Source organism: Magallana gigas, chromosome 1, assembly GCF_963853765.1.
Source record: "Magallana gigas chromosome 1, xbMagGiga1.1, whole genome shotgun sequence".
NCBI lineage: Eukaryota > Metazoa > Mollusca > Bivalvia > Ostreida > Ostreidae > Magallana > Magallana gigas.
The window spans coordinates 15,986,462-16,011,908 of record NC_088853.1 but is presented as its reverse complement, the minus strand read 5'-3'; the positions used below and the strand labels follow the sequence as shown (position 1 = coordinate 16,011,908).

The 25,447-nt window shown below is 33.5% G+C and overlaps 2 protein-coding genes and 1 long non-coding RNA gene across 4 annotated transcripts; 1 reads left to right on the top strand and 2 right to left on the bottom strand.

The window, feature by feature from the left end:
• Positions 1 to 535: 535 nt before the first annotated feature.
• LOC136273166 (E3 ubiquitin-protein ligase TRIM71-like) lies at positions 536 to 12,087 on the bottom strand. Its single transcript, XM_066077356.1, has 2 exons — positions 11,967 to 12,087; positions 536 to 2,346 (listed from the first exon to the last, which is right to left on the bottom strand). Exon 2 carries the CDS (start codon positions 2,341 to 2,343, stop codon positions 679 to 681), a length of 1,665 nt encoding a protein of 554 aa, XP_065933428.1. The 5' UTR covers positions 2,344 to 2,346; positions 11,967 to 12,087; the 3' UTR covers positions 536 to 678.
• LOC117687551 (uncharacterized) lies at positions 4,003 to 9,823 on the top strand. 2 transcript variants are annotated; one of them, XM_066084209.1, is made up of 9 exons: positions 4,003 to 4,455; positions 4,746 to 5,007; positions 5,175 to 5,355; positions 5,599 to 5,684; positions 6,067 to 6,204; positions 6,406 to 7,052; positions 7,205 to 7,344; positions 7,602 to 7,783; positions 8,037 to 9,823. In XM_066084209.1, exons 6-9 carry the CDS (start codon positions 6,420 to 6,422, stop codon positions 8,843 to 8,845), a joined length of 1,764 nt encoding a protein of 587 aa, XP_065940281.1. In that variant the 5' UTR covers positions 4,003 to 4,455; positions 4,746 to 5,007; positions 5,175 to 5,355; positions 5,599 to 5,684; positions 6,067 to 6,204; positions 6,406 to 6,419; the 3' UTR covers positions 8,846 to 9,823. The 2 variants fall into 2 exon arrangements, with proteins under 2 accessions (XP_065940281.1, XP_065940283.1); XM_066084211.1 differs by having other exon boundaries at positions 6,024 to 6,204.
• Positions 12,088 to 18,810: 6,723 nt separating the features above from the next.
• LOC117688206 (uncharacterized) lies at positions 18,811 to 23,691 on the bottom strand. The gene is made up of 2 exons (XR_010713909.1): positions 23,617 to 23,691; positions 18,811 to 22,589 (listed from the first exon to the last, which is right to left on the bottom strand). It is a non-coding gene; the product is annotated as an uncharacterized lncRNA (long non-coding RNA).
• Positions 23,692 to 25,447: the final 1,756 nt, after the last annotated feature.

Sequence of the window (25,447 nt, the reverse complement as noted above, 5' to 3'; positions counted from 1 at the left end):
GAGAAGAAAACAACCTACGCTTTCTACAAAAATCGTAAATACTCGACACTGAATTATCGCAACAATTAACCTCAAAAGTTTAAGCTTTGTTAAAAAAAATACGTAAACCATTAAATCTAAAACAAACACACTAAGGAATATTTAGAAGTGAAATTACCTGTTTTAGCGGTAGAAAGAGCTTTACACAATTGGATTATTTGATTATTGCTTACAAACAGGTCATTTAATCAACATAAAGCTTAGCCTGGCCTCAAATGAAATAAAAACCAATCTGCAAACACAAAATTGTACACACTTTATTTTAATTTAAAACATACAGACTGTAAGATTTGTTATACGTGCATACACACATATTTTTTACTGTATCGCGATTCCTTCACTTTTTCCAAATCATATTTTGCAATGGGTTACATATGTTGTACGACCATAAACGTTTTGTTATCCAATCAAATCAACACTATAAAAACTGTAATTATTACATGTACAGTTAAAATGTATCTACATATAGATTATCTAAATGTAATACGTTAAATCCAAGTTTAAAGTTACGTGGCCATTGCTTACACATGTACCAACATGTTAATATCTAGAATGTAAAACAACACTTCCTTTTGGATCAAATCTAGAACCCCCCCCCCCCCCGAATTCATATTAAATTAATACTGTTGACGCTTTTGTTCAAACATCATATTGGATTTTCTTTACTTTGCCTGTACGATACTCAGCTACAAATAGGTTGTCTTTAGTGTCAACACAGAGGCCACATGGATACTGTAATTCCCATTTTTCAATAAAGCGAAGAAAAAATCCGTCCTGATCTATGATGTGGATGCGGTGGTTATAATAGTCAGCTATCAGTATTTGACTCTGGCTGTCTGTGGTGATTCCGCGTGGAGTAAAGGATTCTTTGGTTTTAGAGGGAGGACCAGTGTAGACAAACCGAAGGTTTCCTGCACGATTGACTACCACTACTGTATTAGATCCCCAGTCAGATACACATATATCTAGATTTCTGTTTTCACTGATGCACTTACTACCATGTGATGAATAGAGAGCTTGTCCATTGTCGTTGAATTGAATGTTTTGTTTTTCTGAGGAGCCTGAGTAACGCACCACTTTTGTTTGTTTGCTATGATCATTGTACAATAAAATCAAAAAGTCACCAGTGAATGTGTTACAGACATTACAAGGTGTCCACTCGTGGGTTTTGATTAAAGTCTCAATGTGTGAATTGTTCACTGCATTCACAGTTCGATCATTTTCATCAGTATAGAATAGATCCCCATTTCTTGTCACTTCTATGTCCTCTGGCCTGTTCCCCGACTTGGTTTTGATTGACTTCACTAGTTTTCCCTGAAGGCTGTAAAGTTGCAAAATATTGTCCTGTCCGCAAGTCCATATATTATCGTCATTTAGACAGGAAACACTGCGTAATCCACCAGATTCTCCAGATGTAGTATTTATTTCTTTGATGACAAATGGCACAACAATAGTTGGTCTTTCTGAAGAAGAAGAATCATTACCTGGAGAATCTGTCACGAAGTTATGTTCTGTTGTTTCATTAGATACCACAGAAAGAGAGCCAAGCTGTATCGTTTCCATGTTGATCCTCTGAGAAGTAAATCGGGGTAAGGACATTTTCAGTTTTGGGATTAATTTTCTGAATTCCGCATTTCTGGATATATGTGCAGAGACAACACTTACATCATTCGAGGCAATTAAATTCTTCAAATCAGCAATATTCTTTGAGATTTCAGAACTGATGTGTGCTATTTCATCTTCCTTTTTAGTGAGAACAGTCATGAGTTCTGTATCCATTTCATCAAGATCGGCTTCAAGTTTCTTAATATTGTTATCTATTTCCCTGTGTAAATCTTTTCCATGTTTCCTAATAGCTGTTATTTGTATCTTGTTGTTTTTCTTCAACTCCACCTTCTGAACTTGGATGTTAGTTGCAATCTTTTGATATATAGGCTGGACTGTTTTCACTAATGCTTGTAACTCCATCTTTAATACATGCCTTTTGCTTTCTAAACTCTTCAAAATGTCTTCTACAAAATGACCGTGGTGTTCCTTAAAGGATATGCAGAATTTACAAATAGGATGGTCGCACTGTTCACAGAAAAGGTCACATATATTTGAGGAATGTTTTAAACATGTATAAGTAGAGCCCCTCCTTCCAAATGACACCAATCCATGTTTTTTAGAAAAATCTGAGAGATGTTCCCCTACACATGTTTTACATAGATGTGTGTTACAAATGTCACAGAACAATGGGGATCCAGTGCTCCCACCACAGTGATGACACCGTAAAACATCCTGGGCACTACGCCACGGATCCATGGTCTGAAAAAAGTAAGGCTATGAAGCTTGATATATCTAATTACCGATGTTTTGATAGTTTTTGTGACTATCAAATGCAATAAATTCAATCTGCCTTGCACAGTATTCTTAACACACGTTGGTTTATAGGCTTATATCTTAAACGATTGCTAGGTATTCAAATGTGTTGAGAAATAGCATAAAGAGTAGATGATTAATTCTTTATGTCATACATTGTTACTTAAGGTGGAAGGCTACATCGTTACAATATGTCTGACATCCGTTTGAAACGCCATTTTGTTCCGGAATGATAGCATTATATCGTGGTACAAAATAGATATACACCGTTCAATTGAACTCTTCTAACGAATGAGATGAGATAAGAATGAAATCACCAAAACGTTTAGAAAATGTGTCAATTTTCTTCGTGATTAAAGCTTTCAACTAACATTGATTATCAGCTGTTATGTACAGAAAACGTGAAATCGAAATATGTACTGTTTCCCTGCTATTGGCAATACATATTTGTCATGTCATCTGCAACAGACGATTATATGTATGTGGCGGATTATCGATAAAGGTGAGCAGATATAATATTCTCAACGTTGCAAGCAAAAAATATGATATCAAATTCTGTAACTTTAATTTTTCCATTTTATCTGCAACTCCTGTAGGGAAAATTAGCATAGGAACTGCAACACCTTCTTTACGATAATGAGGTTTTTAGCTCACCTGAACCGAAGGTTCAAGTGAGCTTTTCTGATCACCCGTTGTCCGTCGTCCGTCCGTCCGTCCGTCCGTCCGTCTGTCTGTCTGTCCGTCCGTCTGTAAACTTTTCACATTTTCAACTTCTTCTCAAAAACCACTGGGCTAAATTTAACCAAATTTGGTACAAAGCATCCTTATGGAAAGGGGATTATAAATTGTTAAAGTAAAGGGCACAGCCCTTTTCAAAAAGGAGATAATTGCGAAACAGTAAGTATAGGGTGCATGTCTTTAAAAATCTTCTTCTCAAGAACCACTGCACCAGAAATGCCAATATTTACACAAAAGCTTGTATATATAGTGAAGATTCTAAATTGTAAAAATCCTGACCCTCGGACCAAAACTGGGGCCCCAGGCGGGGTTCAAAGTTTAACATAGAAATACATAGGAAATTTTTTAAAAAATCTTCTTCTCAAGAACCACTGCACCAGAAATGCCAATATTTACACAAAAGCTTGAATACATAGTGAAGATTCTAAATTGTAAAAATCGTGACCCTCGGACCAAAACTGGGGCCCCAGGCGGGGTTCAAAGTTTAACATAGAAATACATAGGAAAATGTTTAAAAAATCTTCTTCTCAAGAACCACTGCATCAGGAATGCCAATATTTACACAAAAACTTGTATATAAAGTGTAGATTCTAAATTGTAAAAATCGTGACCGTCGGAACAAAACTGGGGCCCCAGGCGGGGATCAAAGTTTAACATAGAACTACATATGAAAATGTTTAAAAACTCTTCTTCTCAAGAACCACTGCACCAGAAATGCCAATATTTACACAAAAACTTGTATATATAGTGAAGATTCTAAATTGTAAAAATCGTGACCCTCGGATCAAAACTGGGGCCCCAGGCGGGGTTCAAAGTTTAACATAGAAATACATAGGAAAATGTTTAAAAAATCTTCTTCTTAAGGATGGATTCTTTTCATCATTTTTTACCTCAAGTGGGTCTCCATATATGAACATGTCGTAAAATTCAAACTGTTGCAATTCACAATGAAACAACATTAATAATTATGAATATATTTCATTTCACAAAATAATAACTTATTAAATGTGTTGAGACCAAGGAAAAAGTAAAATTATGTCGTTTACGACATGCCGTAGTCGGCGCGAATAACAACAAAAACAAATGGAGAGGGGGAGGCCGAGATTGAAGGGTCGTTTTGTGTCAAAACGACGGGAACGCAAATACGACTCCATAATAAGGGGGATTCGACAGAGATGGGAGAACACAAAAATAGCCGAGACACATAGCTATTCAAAAATCGCTTCCACCAATGAAACAATTGAGTCAGACGACTGTCACTCCGTTGACAATGTTCCAGTAGATCTCGAAGAGGTTGAGATTGTTTACACTGAAAATGTAAGTTCTAACTGCTTATATATATGAGAAAAATGACATTTACGCATTCTATCTTCAATAGTATCATAACATACACATTGCAAACTCTAACATCGCTCATACTGTATTAATTGTAAATTATATATCATTAAGTATTTTTTCATTAAAATTTATATATCAAAAGAAATATGCATACAATGAAGAATTTGAAGGAAAAAAAGACAAAATACAACATGGAAAAAAAATAATTTTAACCAAGATCAGAGTTTTTGCATAAAGAAATCTCAGAACAAGATTTTTTTTTAATTAAGGTAATAGACTCCCCTCGTCTTGAAAAGGACTGGAGATGTGGCCGTAGGTTGATTGAGCTTGGGGTACTTGCTGATGGCTTGTCTGCCTGCAAGAAATGCGGCTTACCCTTACAACTTTCCCACTGCCAAGGAATAACAAACTTTGGTCTTTCAGCTATGCTCAAAATACCTTGCATGAATTCTGCTTGCAAAATGATCAACAATGTTCCAACAGGAAAAAGGCATAATAAAATTTGGGATGCCAATACAAAGTTAGCAGCAGGTCAGTATATTCAATGTACATTGGATGAATAAAAATTGACAAAAATTCAAAACAATAATGATAACTAAGTTTAAAATAATGAAAATTGTATTCAAATGAATATTATATTAAATAATTGATGGTATGTATTTTATTATTGGATTATTTTTCTTTTCATGTTCTGACAGCTGTACAACACACTGGGATAGGCTTTGACCAAATAAGTGGAATACTGGCTGAGCTTAACATGCCACCCATCAGCAGAACACTACTAAGCAGCAGACAAGTAGAGATTGGAAAAGCAACAGAATGTATTGCTTCCTTATCGATGCAAGAAGCTCTAGAAGAAGAAGTTATGGCAACAAACATGTAAATTTTTATAATTCATGCACTTAAAATTGATATTATATAGGCATATGGTCATAAGTAATTTGAAATAAGTCTGAATTGCCCCCCCCCCCCCATGTACCCTTTTAAAACTACAAGAGCATGTTATAAATTCTGAGTTTTAAACAGAGATACATTTTACAAAAACATAAAATGATATTATATATATATATGGCTGTTGAATTATTAAGAAATGTTTATTATATATATTATATCTTCCCACAGAAAGAAACAGTCGTCCAGCATAAGTGTCAGTGTAGATGGGGCTTGGCAAAAGCGCGGAAGTGGCCGATCATATGATAGCCTTACAGGTAATATTATACAATTATGGAGTCTTTACGATTATCATATGGTTTGATATTAAAAAAAAATTACTGGGTCAAATGTATTATTTATATCATACATGTATTTGTAATTGATTATCGCTTTTTTCATACAAAAATAAAGTATGAAATTTTTAAATTTATTTCTTGATAAATATATTACACTTGATTATGTAAATATTTTATTATTTATGTGAAAGTTTATATATAAGTTGATATATATGTTATATACATACATGTACTATAAAGAACTTTACAGTTTAAATATGTCATTCCTTGTAGATGTGAATTATCTATGTTATTAAAATGTAATATGATTTTTTATAGCCAAAATTTAAGAACACTGATTTTCATCTAAATTCATGTCTAGGCCATTGCTCAATGATGGGTGTAGAAACAGGGAAAGTCATCGATTACAGTGTCCGTAGTAAAACATGCAAGATTTGTGAGAATGCGTAAAGGAAGAATACACCACCTGCTCCACATGAATGTACAAGAAATTGGACAGGTAATGTCACTTAGAAAACTTCAACAAAATAATTTAATTCATGCAAATATTTAAAAGCATACCTGCAGAAAAATTTAAGCAATGTGAAATACTTTACTTTAAAATCCTATTCTCTTTCTAAAGTCTAAGGGAAAAGAGATATATTATACTTTTTAAGGAAAAAAAGTTTTTTGATACTAAAAAAGAATGTTATATTTACAGGAAGCTCAAAGTCCATGGAGCCTGATATGATAGTGGAGATGGTAGGAAGGACACTGGAGAAAGGAGTAAGGATGGAAGGACTGGTTGGGGATGACGACACAACTGCTATCACGCGAATCAACAAAGAATTAGATCCAAATATCCAGAAACAGTCCGACAAGAACCATGTAAAAAAGAACATTGCAAATTCCCTATACAATCTTCAAAAAACGCATAAAAGCCTCTCCACTAAAATCATAAGATACATTCAGAAGTGCTTCAACTATATGGTTTCTCAGAACCAGGGTAGCCCAAGTGGAATTGAAAAAGGCCTGACTGCTTTGTCCTTTCATCCCTTTGATAATCACAAAGAATGTGATAAACTTTGGTGTCACCATAAAAGAGACCCAACCAGAAAGTTTACATCCCTCCCTTATGGTCGACCATTGGAAAATAAAGCTCTGCAGCAAGACCTGGAAGGCATTTTTAACAAGTTAAAGAAGCATTCACAGAAATTAGCCAATCTTGGAAGCACGCAACCAAACGAAAGTTTTAATAAAACTGTGGCATCCAAAGCTCCAAAAAATCGCCTCTTCAGCAGAACAATAACATACAGAGTAGCAGCAAGTGTAGCACAAAAAAATATTGGTCAAGGCTATCTGGTGCAGGCAAGCAAAATTTGCATTAATTTAGAAAAAAATTAGGCTTTGATTACTTTCTGTATGAATACCCGGTATATATGTATATACTAGTGCAAGAATTGGAACTATGAATTTAGCAATTCATTCTTTATAAATTAAGTCCCTGTTTTTATCAATAGGTCAACAAGAAGATTGGCATTTCCCCGGGCACCTATACAAGGAGGCTAGCTGCTCTCAAAGACAGAATAAATAGACGGAAAAAAGCCATGTCGATATCCAAAGAAGCAAAAAGAAAAAGACTGCACCTGAAAGCAGAGAGGTTTGAATGAAATATACCTTACCATTACCATAATGTTAATGTATTTGATTTTTTTTACAAATAGAGGTTGCGTAAAGATACGCTAATTAATGCATGCATGCCAACCAGTGTCGAGACTTAATATGATGACAGTGAAATGATATTTTATGCTGACAATTGTATGATGAACAGTTTACATATACAGTATACTCTTAATAATAAGTGATAATCTGATTATACCTGAATTCACATACAGTATAGATTTTTTTCATTCATAGAAAACAAATGACAGCAGCAAGGGAGATTAGAGAGGGTCCTACCTATTGCTCAGAAATTGCCTTGCAGACCCCAACTGGTATTGGTGAAATACCACCACCTTTGAGTAAACCGTCCTTTCAGCCGATTGAAAATTTAGGCATTTACCAGCACGTCTACTTTGACCTTGAAACAACAGGGCTAGGTTTGTACTGCGTGTTTACATATATATAAACACAAAAACAAGTACACAAGAATTTCAAGTACATGCAGTCTAATATAATTTTAAGATCTTTTCAGCATGTGATTCTAATTAATGTCTTTTACCATACTGAAATGATGTCCCATATCGAATGTTATTTTATTGTCTGGATGATATGCTTTGAATATAAAAATGGTAGATATTGAAACTGACATGCTTTGTCAACTGTAACGGTACCATTGTTTAAACCTTTCAGCCAGAAGCTCACACATCACACAAATTGCTGCTGTGTGTGGATCAGACAGATTTTCCCAGTACATTTTACCAAAGATCCCAATCACAGACAAAGCTACTGAAGTCACTGGATTAAGAGTTATTGATGGGAAAATGTTTCATGACGATAAAGAAGTGGATGCTGTACACTTGGTGGCTGCTGTTGATGCACTTTTGAATTTCTTCACAAAATTCCAGTCAAAAGTTGTTTTAGTTGGACATAATATCAAGTCTTTTGACTGCCATATTTTTCTGAACTCTCTGCAAAATTGTGGTAAAACACAGGAAATTGGTAACTGTGTTGCAGGGTTTGTTGACACAAAACAGTTGTTCAAAGTTTTTGATTCAAATGTTGGATCATTTTCCTTAGAAAATTTGTACAAACGCTATGTGTGCGAACCTTACAAGGCTCATGATGCACTAGAAGATGTTTTAGCGTTACAAAAACTAGTGACCTCTGTAGGTGTGGATTTGAGTGATCCAAAGTATTTGTCTTCTTCATTCACATTTTCAAATGCAGTTGATAGCCACTCTTATAGTTTAGAGGTACGCAAGAACTTGCCCTCCTTAGAACATTTGATATCAGAAAAGATAGTAAGTAGACACATTGCTAATAGGATTGCAGGGAGTGGACTTTGTTTTAGTTTTTTACAACTTGTTTATAACAGAGATAGCAAAGATGGAATATACAATCTCTTTTCTGAAAATGTGAAAAAAGCTCCACGTGTTACAAAGTCTTTAAAGATATGTTCATCTTTAAACAAATATTTTTCATCAAGTTGTGAAAGTTAAGATTCTAGACTAGTGTTTTGAGTGTACATGTACTGCATGGTTAATAGTAGTTACATGTAGCATTTGTTTAGCATTTTTACACTGATAACCAAATCAGCCAAATTTCATTTTTAACATGAAAATATAATTTCATTCTACATTATGAGATTTGTGATCATTATATAGTTACATGTATATGTACAGCTAAGCTAGATGCCATATATTAATTAATACATTTTGTATTTTTAGCATTTTTTACACTGATATCTGTTAATCACATCAGCCCAAATTTCATTGTAAACAGGTAGATATAATTAAATCCATTGTACATTTTGAGATTTGTGATCAATATATATTTTAAGTACAGCTAAGATGCCATATATAAATTGTATTTTTAGCCTTTTTTTAACACTGATATCTGCCAACCATATCAGCCAACTGGAAGATAAAATTTCATGGTACATTTTGAGATTTGTGATCAAGAAAAATGTGTAACTTTTTTAAAATCAATTAATCTTATAAATTTTGTATCAGAGGAAATTCGGACGGAAAATTTACTTTTTATTGACTTGAAACATGATAATAACAGCATTAATTCATAATATCACATTTTATAAAGAATATATTATCCAACTGCTTGTCTGGCCTTATTAATTTTTGTCCTATCAATTACAATAATATATTTTCATGTTTTTATTGAAAAATTTTAAGATGAGGAAATTCGAGCTAATCTGAAAATCTTATATGCATGAATACCTAACAATTCCTTTACTGTAAATGATTTGTTCACTACTGATCTTCACTATGAATGTAAAACAAAAAAATTCTGAATATATAATACATAGAAAAAAATCCATTAAATGGGGATTAACGAACACCAAAATAGCAATTCTTCAAGTGTACAGAGGAAATTCGGAATATATATTTTGTGAGATTCAAGCACAAACGTTCGTTTTTTTTACTACTTAATATCATGCTTTAACATAGAACCTTAAACTTAACTTGCTTTTTTACATCTAATCATATTTTATGTTCTTGAACAATCAATTTAAGATACCACTATGGAATTTCTGTGTTATTACTCTAAAAAACTCTATTTTAAGCATTGACATTTCAAATGACCTTAGGGAAAATCAAGCAAGATTACCCTAAACTTTTTTTGTTTTATTGAAATGAGCACATCTTAAAGTCTCTACATGCTTAATTTCATCATTTTCTGAATATAAGAAATATGAAAAGAATCCATCCTTAAGAACCACTGCACCAGAAATGCCAATATTTACACAAAAGCTTGTATATATAGTGAAGATACTAAATTGTAAAAGTCGTGACCCTCGGACCAAAACTGGGGCCCCAGGCGGGGTTCAAAGTTTAACATAGAAATACATAGGAAAATGTTTTAAAAATCTTCTTCTCAAGAACCACTGCACCAGAAATGCCAATATTTACACAAAAGCTTGTATATATAGTGAAGATTCTAAATTGTAAAAATCCTGACCCTCGGACCAAAACTGGGGCCCCAGGCGGGGTTCAAAGTTTAACATAGAAATACATAGGAAATTTTTTAAAAAATCTTCTTCTCAAGAACCACTGCACCAGAAATGCCAATATTTACACAAAAGCTCGTGACCCTCAGACCAAAAATGCAGCCCCAGGCGGGGTTCAAAGTTTAACATAGAACTACATATGAAAAATGTTTAAAAATCTTCTTCTCAAGAACCACTTCACCAAAAATGCCAATACATACACAAAAGGTTGTATATATTGTGAAGATTGTAAAAATCGTGACCCCCGAACAAAAAGTGGGGCCCCAGTAGGGGTTTAGATTTTAACATATATAGGAAAATGTTTTAAAATCTCAAGAACTATAGTGCAACTGTTTGGGATATTACTCTGCATACATGTACATCCTTAAATAATGTAGATTCAAAAAATTGTAACTCCCGGACAATTGATGGGCACCAAGAGGGGTTCAAAATTTAAACATTTCAAAAAACATAAAGGAAAAGTTTAAAAATTTTCTTCTCAAGAACTACAATGTTTTAGTTTGTGGAATTTCTATGCATGCATCCTTCGCTTATGTAGATTCCTAATTGATAAAATCGTGACCCCCGGACCAATACTGGGGCCCCAAGATGGGGTCAAAGTTTATTATAGAAATATAAAGGTAACATGTTAAAAAATCTTCTTCTCGAGAACTACAATGCTTCAATTTGTGAGATTACTATCATGCATACAACCTTGGATAATGAAGGTTCGATAGTTTTAAAATAGTGACCCCTGGACTAATACTAGGGACCCAAGATGGGTTTAAAGTTAAATGTAGAAGTACCGGTATATATGGAAAATGTTTAAAAATCTTCTTTTCGAGAACTACAATGCATCAATTTGTCAGATAACTACGTAACACCCTCAAATAGTGTAGATTCGAAATTATAAAAGCCGTGACCTCAATCTAATACTGGGGCCCCAAGAAGTGTTCAAAGTTTAGCATAGAAATATAGAGGGAAAATGTTGAAAAATCTTTTTCTAGGGAACTATAATGCTTCAGCTTGTGAGATAACTATGCAAGCATCCTTAAATAATGTAGATTCCAAATAATTAAAACTTTAGCACTGGACTAATACCGTGGCCCCAAGAGGGGTTCAAAGTTTAACATAGAAAGATATATTGAAAATGTTTTTAAAAAGTTTTTCTCGAGAACTATAATGCTACAGTTTGTGAGATTACTATGCAAGGATCCTCAAATTGTGTAAACTCTAATGTAGTGGAACCAAGAGTTATCTTTCTTGATGTTCTGTACAGTCTTAGAGTTATTCCTCTTGAAGTGGAACTCTTCTACGTTCAGTTTTTCAGGTTGTGTACGTGCAGTCCCACCGCAGTGCTACACATTTTCATTCCTATGTTACTATTTATGTTGTTCAAGCCAACCATAAACCTCGGACCATAACTGGGTCCACAGAAAGGGGTTCAATGTTTAAAATAGAAAAAGCATATGCTACGAAATGTAATGTTACAAGGAACTGCTGTTCAGGTGAGCGATGTGGCCCATGGGCCTCTTGTTTTTTTTATCAACGATTAAGAATAACAGATTGTGTTAAATGTTGAAAATTTGAGGGCATTAAAAATATGATAGTCTTACCTTTTAACGTTGAAAGACGTTATGCGTACAACATTGCTTATGTTGCGTCTCATTTATATTTTTGTTCAGTTGGATTGATATACAAGGGTAATATTGATAGAGTTAAAGGATAATAAAACGGCTAAATTGATTATATTCTGTTATCAGTATGTGTGTAAACATATGAATGTTTATTCAATACGAACCAGTGTAAAGTCCGATTATTTACATTACTGTCGAAACTTGTTAGTCTGAAATACTTTACTGCGAAATTCACCCTGAAATCGAAAGTTAAATGATGACTTATTTGCATCCAATAATAAGCAACAACAACAAAATTAACACAAATATTTTACAAACAAGAATTAAATTGATTTTTTAATATCGGTATTATATTCTCTCAAAACAACGGTGGTTTTTTTTTAAAACATTCTACTTTTTTTTAATCTATGTTGAACATGAAAAAGGGATCCATGCAATGTCATTGGTAATTAACATTTTTCCTGCATACCAGTGTAAGCTTTATAAATTAAATCATTAGAATGAGTATCTTCTCATTTTTTTTATATCGTTATTTTTCCGTTTAGAGGAAAATTTTCAGACATCCTTTTTAATCTAAATCTTGAACAATGTTAATTAATATTAATTAGAAAAATCTAACATTAGCTGCCTAAAGAAAGGTAAGGGAGACAGAAGGTTATGAAGTGATCATCACTCATTGTCGCATTTGTACATCTTACCTGTGTGAAAACTGAAGAACTTTAGGCTTATCTCATTTTTTTTGCATGTATTTATTAAACACAATACATTTGGATGCGAGACAATACCTCCGCAGAGGCTCTCTAGATATACATCACCTGGGGTGCCAGGGGCCCCCTGGATCTGTAATGCTATTCAGCGGTATAAATGAATCATACATCTATATATAATGTACAAAGTATCTGTTTTCTTCAGCATTTATAATTGTATTTTTCAAAGCGTGAATAGACGTAGATATGAAATAACACAACGTAATACAAGTAATATTAAAGTAAAATAAGAGTACTATTCAGGAAGGCTTATATCCTTTTTAGAATGTATCTGATTTCTTCACTATCTATAATTATATTTTTCAAAGCGTAAATAGACGTAGATATGAAATAACACTACGCAATACAAGTAATTTTAAAGTAAAATAAGAGTACTATTCGGGGAGGTATCATTCAGTCAATTGATATAATATTCGTATCAATATTGTACATATATTTGTAGAGCATTTATATATACTGTACACAGTATCTGTTTTCTTCACTATTTATAATTGTATTTTTAAAGCGTACATAGACGTAGATATGAAATAACACTACGTAATACAAGTAATTTTAAAGTAAAATAGGAGTACTATTCGGGGAGGTATCATTCATTCAATTGATAGAATATCTGTATTAATATTGTACATATATTTGTAGAGCATTTATATATATAGGATCTCTCATGATTTGCGATTCTTTTTATCACATGTTTTAGCAAGTATTTTGTTAATCCCAACTTTTTCTGTAAAAATTGTGATTGTGAGCCGCACAACACATCATTTACAACACGTCAACAACGTTACGCGTGGAAAAAAAGTTCCTTGAAGTTTAACAAACAGACATTCATTTTCTAACATTTTTTATGAATTCATGACAAATAACTGAAACAACATTAAATGTTTCTAATTTATATCTCAACACCCCTCAACTGAATTAATTATTTACTTTTTCATTCTACTTCAATCAACCGTCTAAACCTACGTAATGATTAACTATGACGTCACATGGCGTAAGAACACACAGTGGAATATCAAAAATTTATCCCATGAGTGATATCCACCGTATATTGGGATAAACATGTGATAAATATATTGTAAACAGTATCTGTTTTCTTCAATATTTATTATTGTATTTTTTTAAAGCGTTTTCAGACGCAAATATGAAATAACACATTTTAATACAAGTAATAGTAAAGTAAAATAAGAGTACTATTCGGGAAGGCTTATCTCCTTTTTAGACATGAGCTCTGATTCTATTTGTGTGGTATTATGAAGTGCTGGTTATCGACGAATATTAGGAGCATAAAAAGTGTTTTATCTGTTTAGAACTCAGTTACTGAATGTAATTTTTGTTGTGTGCGTAATGTGAAATTGATGTATAGACGAATTACTTGCACAAGTTAAAAATAAGGAAGCATTAATAAAATCCTCAGTGAGGTCCTTATCTCGTTACTTGCAGTTTTTCAATCTTAAATCAAATACAGATAGTGTTATAAGAAATAATCTCTAAACATGTTTGAATTTAAAAAAAAGTTTAAATACATGCAGACTACAAATAATACAAATGATGCAATAAAAGTTATCATATTTACCCGTTGAAAAAAGGGAGCTTTATTCATCAAATTGAATGCATTGTTTTTCAGTTGAACTAGAGTAACAAACAACTTTTGTCTGTTCGCCATCAGTTTTGTGCTTGATACTAGTAACCAGTAGGTCGCCAAAGCCCGTATTACAGTCACCGGGGGGTCTCAATCCGCGTAGTCTGTGTATTTTTCAGGATGTCAGCAGTTCTACTCTTAGGATCTGTATAAACAAGATTGCCATTCTGTGTCATTGTTATATCACATGGCCTGTCCCCTGACTTGGTTTGAATTAACTTCAACGATTCTTTTTCTAATGTTATAAAGTCCAATGATTCTGTCACCATATTTCTTCCATAATTCATCTTTGTTTAATTAGGACACACTGTGCAACTCTCTCAAGACTCCATCTCGTTAACGATGTGTGGAATTCGATGAGATACCTGTCTAAAGGAGAGAACTCCAGATAATCCATTAAGTATCCATGTTCTTTGGTTTTGATAGTTGGTATTGTCATGGAAATGAAAATCAAACTTTTGATACATATATTTTGGGATTTTGGATTTCGCAGTGGAAAAAAATGGTAAAATAGATGTCAGCTTATATATTAAAGAGATGATGAATGTTATTTCAGTTTCCTGCTTAATGAGGACTTCAAGGTGTATGGAGTTCTTATAATCGAGGCTTATTTTTAATTTCCAGTTTTTCTGTGCAAGCACAGAGGCATCGTATCCGCTCTACACTCTATGACATATATTTAAATAATACACAAGGAAATAGTGGTTATCATTTCTTGGGCGAAAAGATTAAATATTTGCAGCAGAGAGTGGTTTTAATGGGATAAAAACGCTTTTTACCGAGTTTATTAGGAATATTTCAGTGTGAAGGTGTGTTTTGAAAACCTTTGCAACATTGTGTAACTTTTGTCAAGTAAGTTGTTTTTAATGTCATTGTTTACAAATCGTGTCCTTCTTTGTTCTCCTTGGATTAACCTAAAAGATAATTTTTTCTAGACTCTGCACACAAATGAGTGTTGCACTTACATATTGTGTTTTTGTCTCTCAGTTAATTTGATACACAATGGCATGCTCTTCGTATGAACAGTTTCTTAGGCGAGGCAAGCTACTGACAAACAAGTTGTTAAAATAGAACTATCAACAGTCTCGTTTGAAGTCATCTTTTCGTATGTTCTATTGTCGATACAACGACCTTGTCAGCAAATATCATCTTTCACTGGGTCGCATTCTGACTGACGTTTTCCATACTAACTGTTTGATCATATTTTATAACGTAATTGTCTACGGACTTTTCTGTTTTTTCCCATTTTTTCCACAAAGAGCAAACGGCGGGTGTGACCGGTCAGCAGACGATCCTCACTCCTCCATGGCACCTGATCCTACATCTATCTTTTTAGAGGTCTGTGTTGCTCTGCTTTGAATTTGTATTTCGTTTAATGGATTTTTGAGATGGTTGACAGTTTGTTATAGTCATTTTTCATTACCAAATTCATCATATAAAGGTGGGATCGGAGTTTCACACCAATGACACCGTAGCACATCTTGCCTTCACCGCCGGAGATCCATGGTCTGATACTTTATCTAGTCGAAAAATAAATGACCTTAAATATTATTTATAAACGATTCTCTATAAAGTTAAATGTGACAGCTATTGAATCCTAAATGAACCTTTATTTATGAAATTTATACAAAAGTACATGTAATACTTTATGGTACGACCATATCATCTGACAATAAATGTAATATAACACTCTATTGATTAATTAATCGTTTGTTACGTTAGAAAAAATTATATACATTGTAAATACTAAACGTGACAATCAATGTGGTATATGTGTACATATTTCAGCCCCAGATCTAATTTATTGGATTGATTTTCTTTTAAACGATGGGTTCATGTACTGTCTAAAGTCAAATATATGTTTTACAAGGTATAAAGTTTTATTTTCCTGTCGTGTAAAAATGTAAATTTAGAAAATAGCTGCTATAAAATTCAATCCGAAAAATGTACAAACCTTTATTTTAACGTTGACCATCTAAAACTAGCTTGATTTTCCTGGTTAATCTTAATGCTTGAGAACACAAAATAACAATTGAGTAGCCAAAAAAGGGTTGGCAAATACTGACATTGCAATGTATTGCATTGAACATACGGGTAATCAATGAAAAAGACATACTGGTAATTACAGGATGGGTAATTATATATAAAACGGGTAATCATACAAAGGAGTAAGAACTTCTTTAGCATCAACTTCTCCCCATTAAGAAATGGAGTAAGTGAAAGAAATACACCCTCCACTCTATTTTATGCATTTGATTTTTTCCTTTAAATACTGGGTTGAATTTGATGGGTACAAAATTATTCAGCCATTTTTAAGTGGATAGTCAGATGTACTTTTTGTTTGTTCATGCCTTTTGACAATCAAATATTGAAATATCTCCTAAGTAAATGAAAACAATAATTTACATTTGCATTATTTCACAAATTTGGATTATTTTCAGTAAATATCTTATCATAAATGCATATATAAACATGCTCTTATATATAATACCAGGGCCTTTACATATGACAATATGATTTATTTATTTAACCTTATCTTGTGATGTGTCTTAATTACGTCTGAAATCTTATGAATTAATTTAAAAGACATGCATATCAATAATTATACATGTACTATTCCAACAGCACAAACGTCATTCATTTAATGATATGTTTCCCGACAAACTCAAAAACTATTATCTTTATTTCCTTTTACAGCTAATCGCGCTAACCAGGAAGAAATGTATAACTTGATTTTCATAAATAAAGATATCAGTAGTACGATGCTGATATGCTTTTTTAAAATTGGTTCCTCTTTGTGTTCATCTGCTCTACGACTTCATAAAACAATGCATACCTTCCATAACTGTTGCCATAAAAGTGTCCATGTGTTCTATTGATATTTTTATGGTGTTCATTTAAACATTCAAATGCTTTCTTCTGCGATTCATGAAGATATGAAGGAAGCAATATTGCAGAAAAATATCACACCCACGTCAATATGTTATGTTAATTTTTATCTGCGATGATCGCTATATTCAAAACCTATATGAATCATAAACAGTGTTTATTTTGGGTTTTTCAGTTTTATTCACTAGTTTTCTGACGCTACCTTGTTTGCACCTGCTGAGTAATATTCCACGTTTGTCCAAAATATCTTTATGTAGATGACAAAGTACAATCATTCTAAAAGGCAGAAGGTACTATATAATGGAAACCAACATGCTAGAAAATGGCAAGGTTTATCAAGGCACCAAAGGGCATACATCTTTTTTCTCTTGTTTGCATTTGATTAATATATTACTAGGCAAGTTCCACGATACTAGTGTTATAATGGTTTGTCTTGATATTCCTTATCCAAACCTCTTCTGGTTTCCACTTATGTGGCTTAGGAAAATGGTTGCGGGTTACATTCTTTTTTTACAGTTAGCCAACATTATTTGTACATTAATTATGTGGGGTTTGTGAAGATGTTTCGCCGAAAACTTATATGTTTGTTATTAATTGTGCATTTCCGTAAGCTTAATATGTAAGGAATAGTCTGTAAATCTCTGACTGTTGGCTTTTTCTAATATATTTTACAGTGTTCTAGAGCCTACAGCTTACCAAAATTGGATATACCGATGGGTTCTAATATGAAGGTACTTGGACTGTTTCTAGAATAATTGCGTAAACGTTTTATTCATACACAATATAAGGCACGTTTAGTTAATCGTTTATGATTGCTGTCAGAAAGCTTTTAAAGATAAATACACGTGTGGTTAAGGTACTTCACTACACCTAGACTTGTACTTTTTAAGACACTATGTCACTAGATGGCGATTTAAATGTTTTGTTATACTGTTTGTTTCAATCGATTCAGGTGTATATCGTCATAGCTCAGTGGTTAAAGTATTGGTCTTGTAAACCGCAGATCATGCGTTCGAATCCGCCTGGGACTTTTTTATGTTTACTGATGAAATTTTTGAAAAAATCATTTTTTATCCACATTTTTCGCCTATTTGACATATGTACCTCTATCCATCATGCGTTTTATCATAATCAAGCAATTTTCTGCTGATTGGAGAAAATATTTCAAAGTGTAGTGAGGCACCTTAATGTGACGTTATATTTCCGTAAGCTTATTATGTAAGGAATATTTTCCAAGTGAAAAAAATGACACCCCTATAATACGTTGATAATAACGGAAGTACCACACAAAAGTGAGACTGAGATCAAAAGTGAGCTAGTCTAAGTTTCATGGCCCCGGAGCCAGGTGTTCAAGCTTAACCCAAACTCATGTAGTCTGATTAGAAATAATATTTTAACACTATTGTTTATAGTACAAAGATAGTATATTGTCGTTATATTACACAAACTGATTTGATATAAAATACATTTTCAATGTCCTTAATATCAGTTAAATCTAATACATGAAAATAAAAGCAAACAAATGAAAACGTCATATCTGGGTTTACACACAATACTGGATTTCTTTGATTTTACCAGAGCGAAACTCGGCAACAAAGAGGTTGCCCTTAGGTCCCACACACAACCCCCAAATAGCGTGCAAATGACAGTTGTCAATGGAGCGGAGGAACTGTCCGTCCTGATCCAGGATGTGAATACAGTGGTTGTCACCGTCCCCTATCAGGATCCGACTCTGGCTGTCTGTAGAAACACCAACTGGAGTAAATGATTTCTTGTTGTCAGAGATAGGACCAGTGTATGTAAACCGGAGTTTCCCGATTTCATTGACCACCACTACTGCGCCAGCTTCTTGGTCAGACACACAGATGTATAGACTTTTTTTTCATTGATATATTTGATGTAAACATATGAGTATAGAGGTTCCCCATTATCATAGCCACAAGTTCACCCTTTTTAATGTTCCATGTTATGACTCTAGCTCAAACTACCCAAATCATAATTCCAAAGCTTGTGCATGCGTTAAAAAATTGCTTTTGCGCCGTGCTTGTAAAATTTCTTTTCTTTACGTGTTAATGAGCAACAAGATCGTTTGTAGAAATAACACTTCTTTTAAATCGTATGATGTAGATCCTCTCCATTTATTTACTTTAATCTATGCGATGTGCAAACTATTGTCCTGGCGAAAAGAAGTTCAAATGTATTCCAGTTCAGATTTTGGCTTTCTAGTATGTAAATAAATTTAAAGTAGAAAAGTACAATGTTTATTATATCTTAAACAATTATTGCAAGTTCTCACCCAATTTACCGGTAAAAAAACACACCAATCAAGTATCTAATTTTTGTATAGTAGTACTATGTTTGTGTTTGCTTTACAAATAAACTTTTTATACGGACAAAGGCATTTCATTGTTTTTGCATGATTCCAAACGTACTTTTTTGGTTGTCTCCTACAATATATCCCAGTGAATATGAACGTGTTTAAATGTAGAAAAAGAATTTTTGTAATCTAGTTACTGCAATGTTTTGTTCTGTTCATATTCACGAACAATATTTGATTTATTAATTTTTTTCGTAGACAGCTACATAAAGGCTGTCGTTTGTATCGACACATAAACCTTGTGGGCTGTACACATGCATATAATTAGGCTAAGGAACTGTCCAACCTGATCAAGTACATACATATTACTGTCTGTATCTTCTGCGATCAAAACCCGACTCTGACTGCCCGTAGCAATGCCACTTGGGTCAAAAGATTTTTCAGTGGCGGTCTGACCGGTGTATCTATATCTGAACTTTTCATCCTGATTTACCACTACTACTGCATGAGCGTCATGATCAGCAACACAAATGTAAAAGTTTTTGTCTTCTACTAGAACTTTTTTCTGCCTGGGGAGTAAAGAGATTGACCATCGTTATTGAACTGTATCGTCTGTTTCTCAGTGGGGCCACAGTAACGTACTACTTTTGACGAGTTTTTGCCACCGTTCATGATAACCAAGAGGTCACCAGAGTACTACAGATGTCTAGAACATTTTATCCTTTTAAACGTATGACTTTATCTATTTGATTGTCCTTCACTATGTTTATATTTCCATAATCATCAGCATACATTAGATCGCCATTCTTTGTTTCTGCTACAGCAACATGTCTGTCATTTGCTTTTATTTACCGAAGTAGTTCGCCATTGGTAGAGTAAAGCTTTATACGCTTATCACTATCAAAACGCAAAGAATTATCAGTACCAATAATCTATATCTCACATTCGCTCAAACAGGCCAAGCCATGTATCCAGCTATACCCAGACTCAAATGTTTTAATGGTATTTGGACTCTTTATTAAAATGTTGGATTGGACAGAACATCGACTCTCGGTCGTTAATACAACCAACTGTCTACTTAAGTGCCCTGAATTGATTTTCTTTTAGAAGAAAACTCAGAAATGATAGTTTCTCTGGAAACCTGTTGAATTCATGATTTTTTGATTTATATACGGCTGTCGAATAAAAGTCTTCGAAATCTAATATTCTTTTCAAATCTTGAATGCTCTGCTTAATTTTAGATATTGTGCTAGCGATGTTTTCTTCTTCTTGCAGGAGGGAAGCAATGTGGTTTCTTTTCTTCGCTAAGATATCATTATGAAGCTTGGAGACAACTTTTTCAACTTCTATATGCCAATCCTCTCCCTGTTTGGTAACTTTTTTTCTTTAAGATCTTTAAAATTGGATTCTACACCTGATTGGTCCATTTTTAACTGGACTAGAATTTCTTCGTATATCGGATACTGTGAAATCATTAAAATTCGTTGTGGCTCAATTTTCATGGAAATCGCGGGTAGCCCTCTCCCACGAATTTAAATCCTCAACGATATGGAGGGTAATCGTGTTAAAAAAATGTAAACTTGTACATCCGAATATGTAATCGTGTTGTTGTGTAAGTCTGAGTATAAATATGTGTAATTCCGATCGTGTGACTTATAACATTCGGGCATAAACACGCGTAAAATTTGACTCAGTTCCTTTGCATGATGCACAATTTGCAGCTTCATTGCTTTCATCAGTTAATTAAACATTCAACTTTGCACACTTTCAAAAATTTTAACCGGGTTTTTCGATAATTGAAATATTGAAAATGGCAGGCGGGCGATAACTTCTCGAACAGTTTTCGAAATAGGAAATTGTTCTTCTGCATATCAATTATACATATATCAGAGGTATGCAAATTGCTAGGATTTTGATTTCTGATTATATGTCAAAAAATATCAGCTGTTGAACTTAGAAATGTTTTGGCAAACACATTGCATATAGAGTACCCCATTTCTTTGTAGAGGTAGTCTTTATCAATTTAGGATTGAGAAATGGATTATGGATACTGTTCACATTGACAGCTTTTCTCTTGTTAATTTTGTTATTTTTCTGAATTAGTTAGAATAAACAACCTGCAAAGAGTTGGTAGTTTTTTGCGGAAAAATGTACGTAACTATAATGTATTTATACCTTTTTAAAATGTCACAATAATTTTGTTGTGCAAGTGAAAAATAAATAATAAAACAATCTAAAACTGTTATAAATAAAAAGAAGTTTTACAATTTTTAATTAAAGCACCAAGGTTTGTTAAAAATTGAAAGGTTTTGAAGAAATAGCAATGGTTTACTAGTATGTGTATGTTTTTGCAATCATGATTTCTTTCGGAAATTGGATTTCTAAAAGTAAGGAACGGGGTTGGTCAGATGAATTTGATCGTATACGAACTGGTAGAGTATAAATCATAAAATATTTGAAATACATGTATTAGAAAGAGCTATCTTTGTTACTGAAACAGTAGGCTACGCATCCACGAAATTACATCCCCACGAATGAGCAAAAAAGTCATCATCCACAAAAAAGACCCCCACGAATTTAAATGATTCCACAGCAGCACGTGCTTTGTTGCATTTCCTCAAAATCTTTCTCAATCACCTCTTCCTTTGACCTAATTAATTCAGTTAGTTCCGTTAGAGTGTGGCCTTTATGAGAATTGGACAAAAGACAAGTTTTACAAACTGGTAAGTCACATTTCTGACAGTGGAGTTCACAACGCTCTATTGGGTGACTTTGACATTTTAAAGATTTTGGAATGGTTCCTAGCTTTTGATATGGGATAACTTTGTGATCTATGAATACATCAGATGATAGGTGTTTCATCAGACAACCTTTGCATACAATGCATTGACATTCTTCACATTGTAATGAAGGATTAGCATAATTACAAAGGGCACATCTAAGATTTTTGGCGCCTTCCTCCATGGCAGAGAGAGTCTTGGTTTACAAGCCTGCACAATTTAAACAACCTAGATTAAAATGAAACTTTAAACTCAATCGTATGTTCATTATACATCTAAAATCGTTTAAGAGAATTTCAACACAACAGTTTCTTGTTTTTTGTTTTAAATTCAAATGATGCAACCGTGTTGTTTAGTGTTTTAGCTATGACAAAATTGGTAGTCTTGCGAATATGTAACCTACTGTACTTTAAAATGTTATATGATTTATTTCCATCTTGCTTTTTGTATTTCTCTGTTTTACCATAATTATTTTAAATATCTAAGCGGGCCTAACAAAAAAAAACCTCAGAGTATTTTGACTTTAGCAGTTTGAAAATATAAAAATTAAACCATAATATATAGGGTAAAAACTATTTCCAAAAAGAACAAAATACAGTCGTCTAGTATTCACAAGCAATTTCATGTCTCAAAACCAGTCGTTTAGGCTGGGTAAATGTTAACAGCACTGTTAAGGTTGCATATGCTTAAATTACTAAGAAATATGTCTCTTTAATAAACGGAATAAAAAGATTATGGCAATTGAGAAATCGATAAGCACAAAAGGCTCAATTTGAAACCCGTGTACGTATGCATGCGATAATAACAAGTTTTAAGGTGGTATGGGACACTTCCATGTTTTGGCGTATTATTTATCGAAATGAATTATATAAGTTGTTTCTTTCCCGATATTGTCACCTAACAGCGCAGTGCAGTGGGTTAGAAGGTTTACTACAAATCTGTAAGTCATTAATTCGAATCCCGCTTGGGGTTTTACAATTTTTACTTCTCCAAATATTATTAAAAAGCTATTTTTGGGTTAAATATTGTAAAATTTGAAAATTCTACACCGGTGAAAGTATTTCAATTATAATGTACTTTAATCTACATCAATATCGACAGATGTCCAATACGACCTAAAATCTTTGAGATTTAGATTTTGATAAATCTTAGAAACTAAATAGTATAGATATTAATTAAAATAATTGAAAACTGAAAAATATTGAGGATTACAACTACCCCAATCATTAAATGTTACCTGATGTCCTTGTTAATATTTTGTCTAATTTTCTCGATCTGATCCTATCAGTGGTGGAATTCATGGTCAAATGACCAAGGTGTAATGCGATGCAAACAATATAATCAAATGACTAAAGTGGGACGTTTATCAGAGTGTAAATAAGTGTATCTGTTTACATAAGTACATGTATGCACAAATATAAATGTTTTTGCACGGGTTTTTAATACAAAATCTTATAAATCGAATGCGAAATACTCTTCATTAATTTGGAGGAAACTTCAAATTTAATGAAATAAAGCTTTTTGACAATTTCCAGTTGTCATCCTTGAGTGCACTGCACACATTGATTTCTGATAGCACAGAAGGTTGTCAGGTACATACAGTTTGTGACATAAGTTTCAACTACACTTTGAACTTCACCCCGTTTAAGATTAGATTTCAGATGTAATCTAACTTTTATATCAAAGTCCATGTTGGTCAAAGGATCGGGTGCTGCCTGTCGAATTGTTGCCTGTGGAAGAGATACAACCTGTTGAGTTGTTGCTTTTGAATAGGGGGTGCCACCCGTTGAGTTGTTGCTTTTGAATAGAGGGAGACACCCGTTGAGCTGTTGCTTTTGAATAGGCGGTGCCACCCGTTGAGTAGTTGCTTTTGAATAGGGAGTGGCACCCGTCGAGCTGTTGCTTTTGAATAGAGGATGCCACCCGTTGAGTTGTTGCTTTTGAATAGGGTTGTCACCCGTTGAGTTGTTGCTTTTGAATAGGTGCTTCCTGTCGAGTTGTTGTCTATTGATGCCATGTTTTCCGTTTGGTTTCTACCTGTGGATGTGGTTCTGCACGTCAAGTTGTTTCGTTATCCTCAAATGTAAGGCTTTTTTCCATAGTAGTGTAATCAAGAAGAGAAATTATAGACGTGATAAATGATTTTACATTTAAGATATTTGCAATTGTGTTATAAAATTCAAAAAACCTGATAGATTCTGAATATTTATTTTGAAATATTTTCTCTGCGGATTGAATTAAATAAAAAAGTTGCTTGAGTGTCTGATAAACAACATATATGTAGTTTTTGGAAATCAAGTCCTCCAACAATCTGTTGGAATTCCCATGGGAACCAATCGTGCCCCATTGTTAGCAGACCTATTTTTGTATTCTTATGAAGAAGAATTTATTAAAAAAAACTTATACGTAAAAAAAAATAATAAATAAATAACTCACTTTGGCCTTTAACTCAACATTCAGATATATTGACGACGTATTATCAATTAACAATTGTTATTTCCATACTTACGTCGACTCGATACTGAGCATATCCCAGTGAACTTGAAATAAAAAGTACCACAGAGTCTGCGTCATCTGTTTCATATTTGGATACCTTACTGGTAATGGACATTGATGGTAACCCAACAACAAAACTTATAAACGTGATGACTTCAATTTTTGTATACAGTCAACTTTCCTTACTTATGTAGCAATATACCTTCATCCCCTGCATATAGTGTTTTCGTCTTTAGTTTATTCGATACGCAAGGGATGTTCAGTTTCTAAAGCGAGGCAAGCTACTGACAAACAAGTTTATAAAACAGGACTTTCAACCATCTCGTTTGAAGTCATCTTTTCTTAAGTTCTATGGTCGATTCAATGACCTTGTCAGCAAATATAATGTTTCCGTTTTTTCTCATTTACGACAAAGAGCACACGGTGGGAGTGACCGGTCAGCAGAGGATGCTTACTCCTCCTAGGCACCTGAACCTTCCTCTATCTTTTTAGAGGTCTGTGTTGCTCTGCTTTGAATTTGTATTTCGTTTAATGGATTTTTGAGATGGTTGACAGTTTGATATTGTCATTTT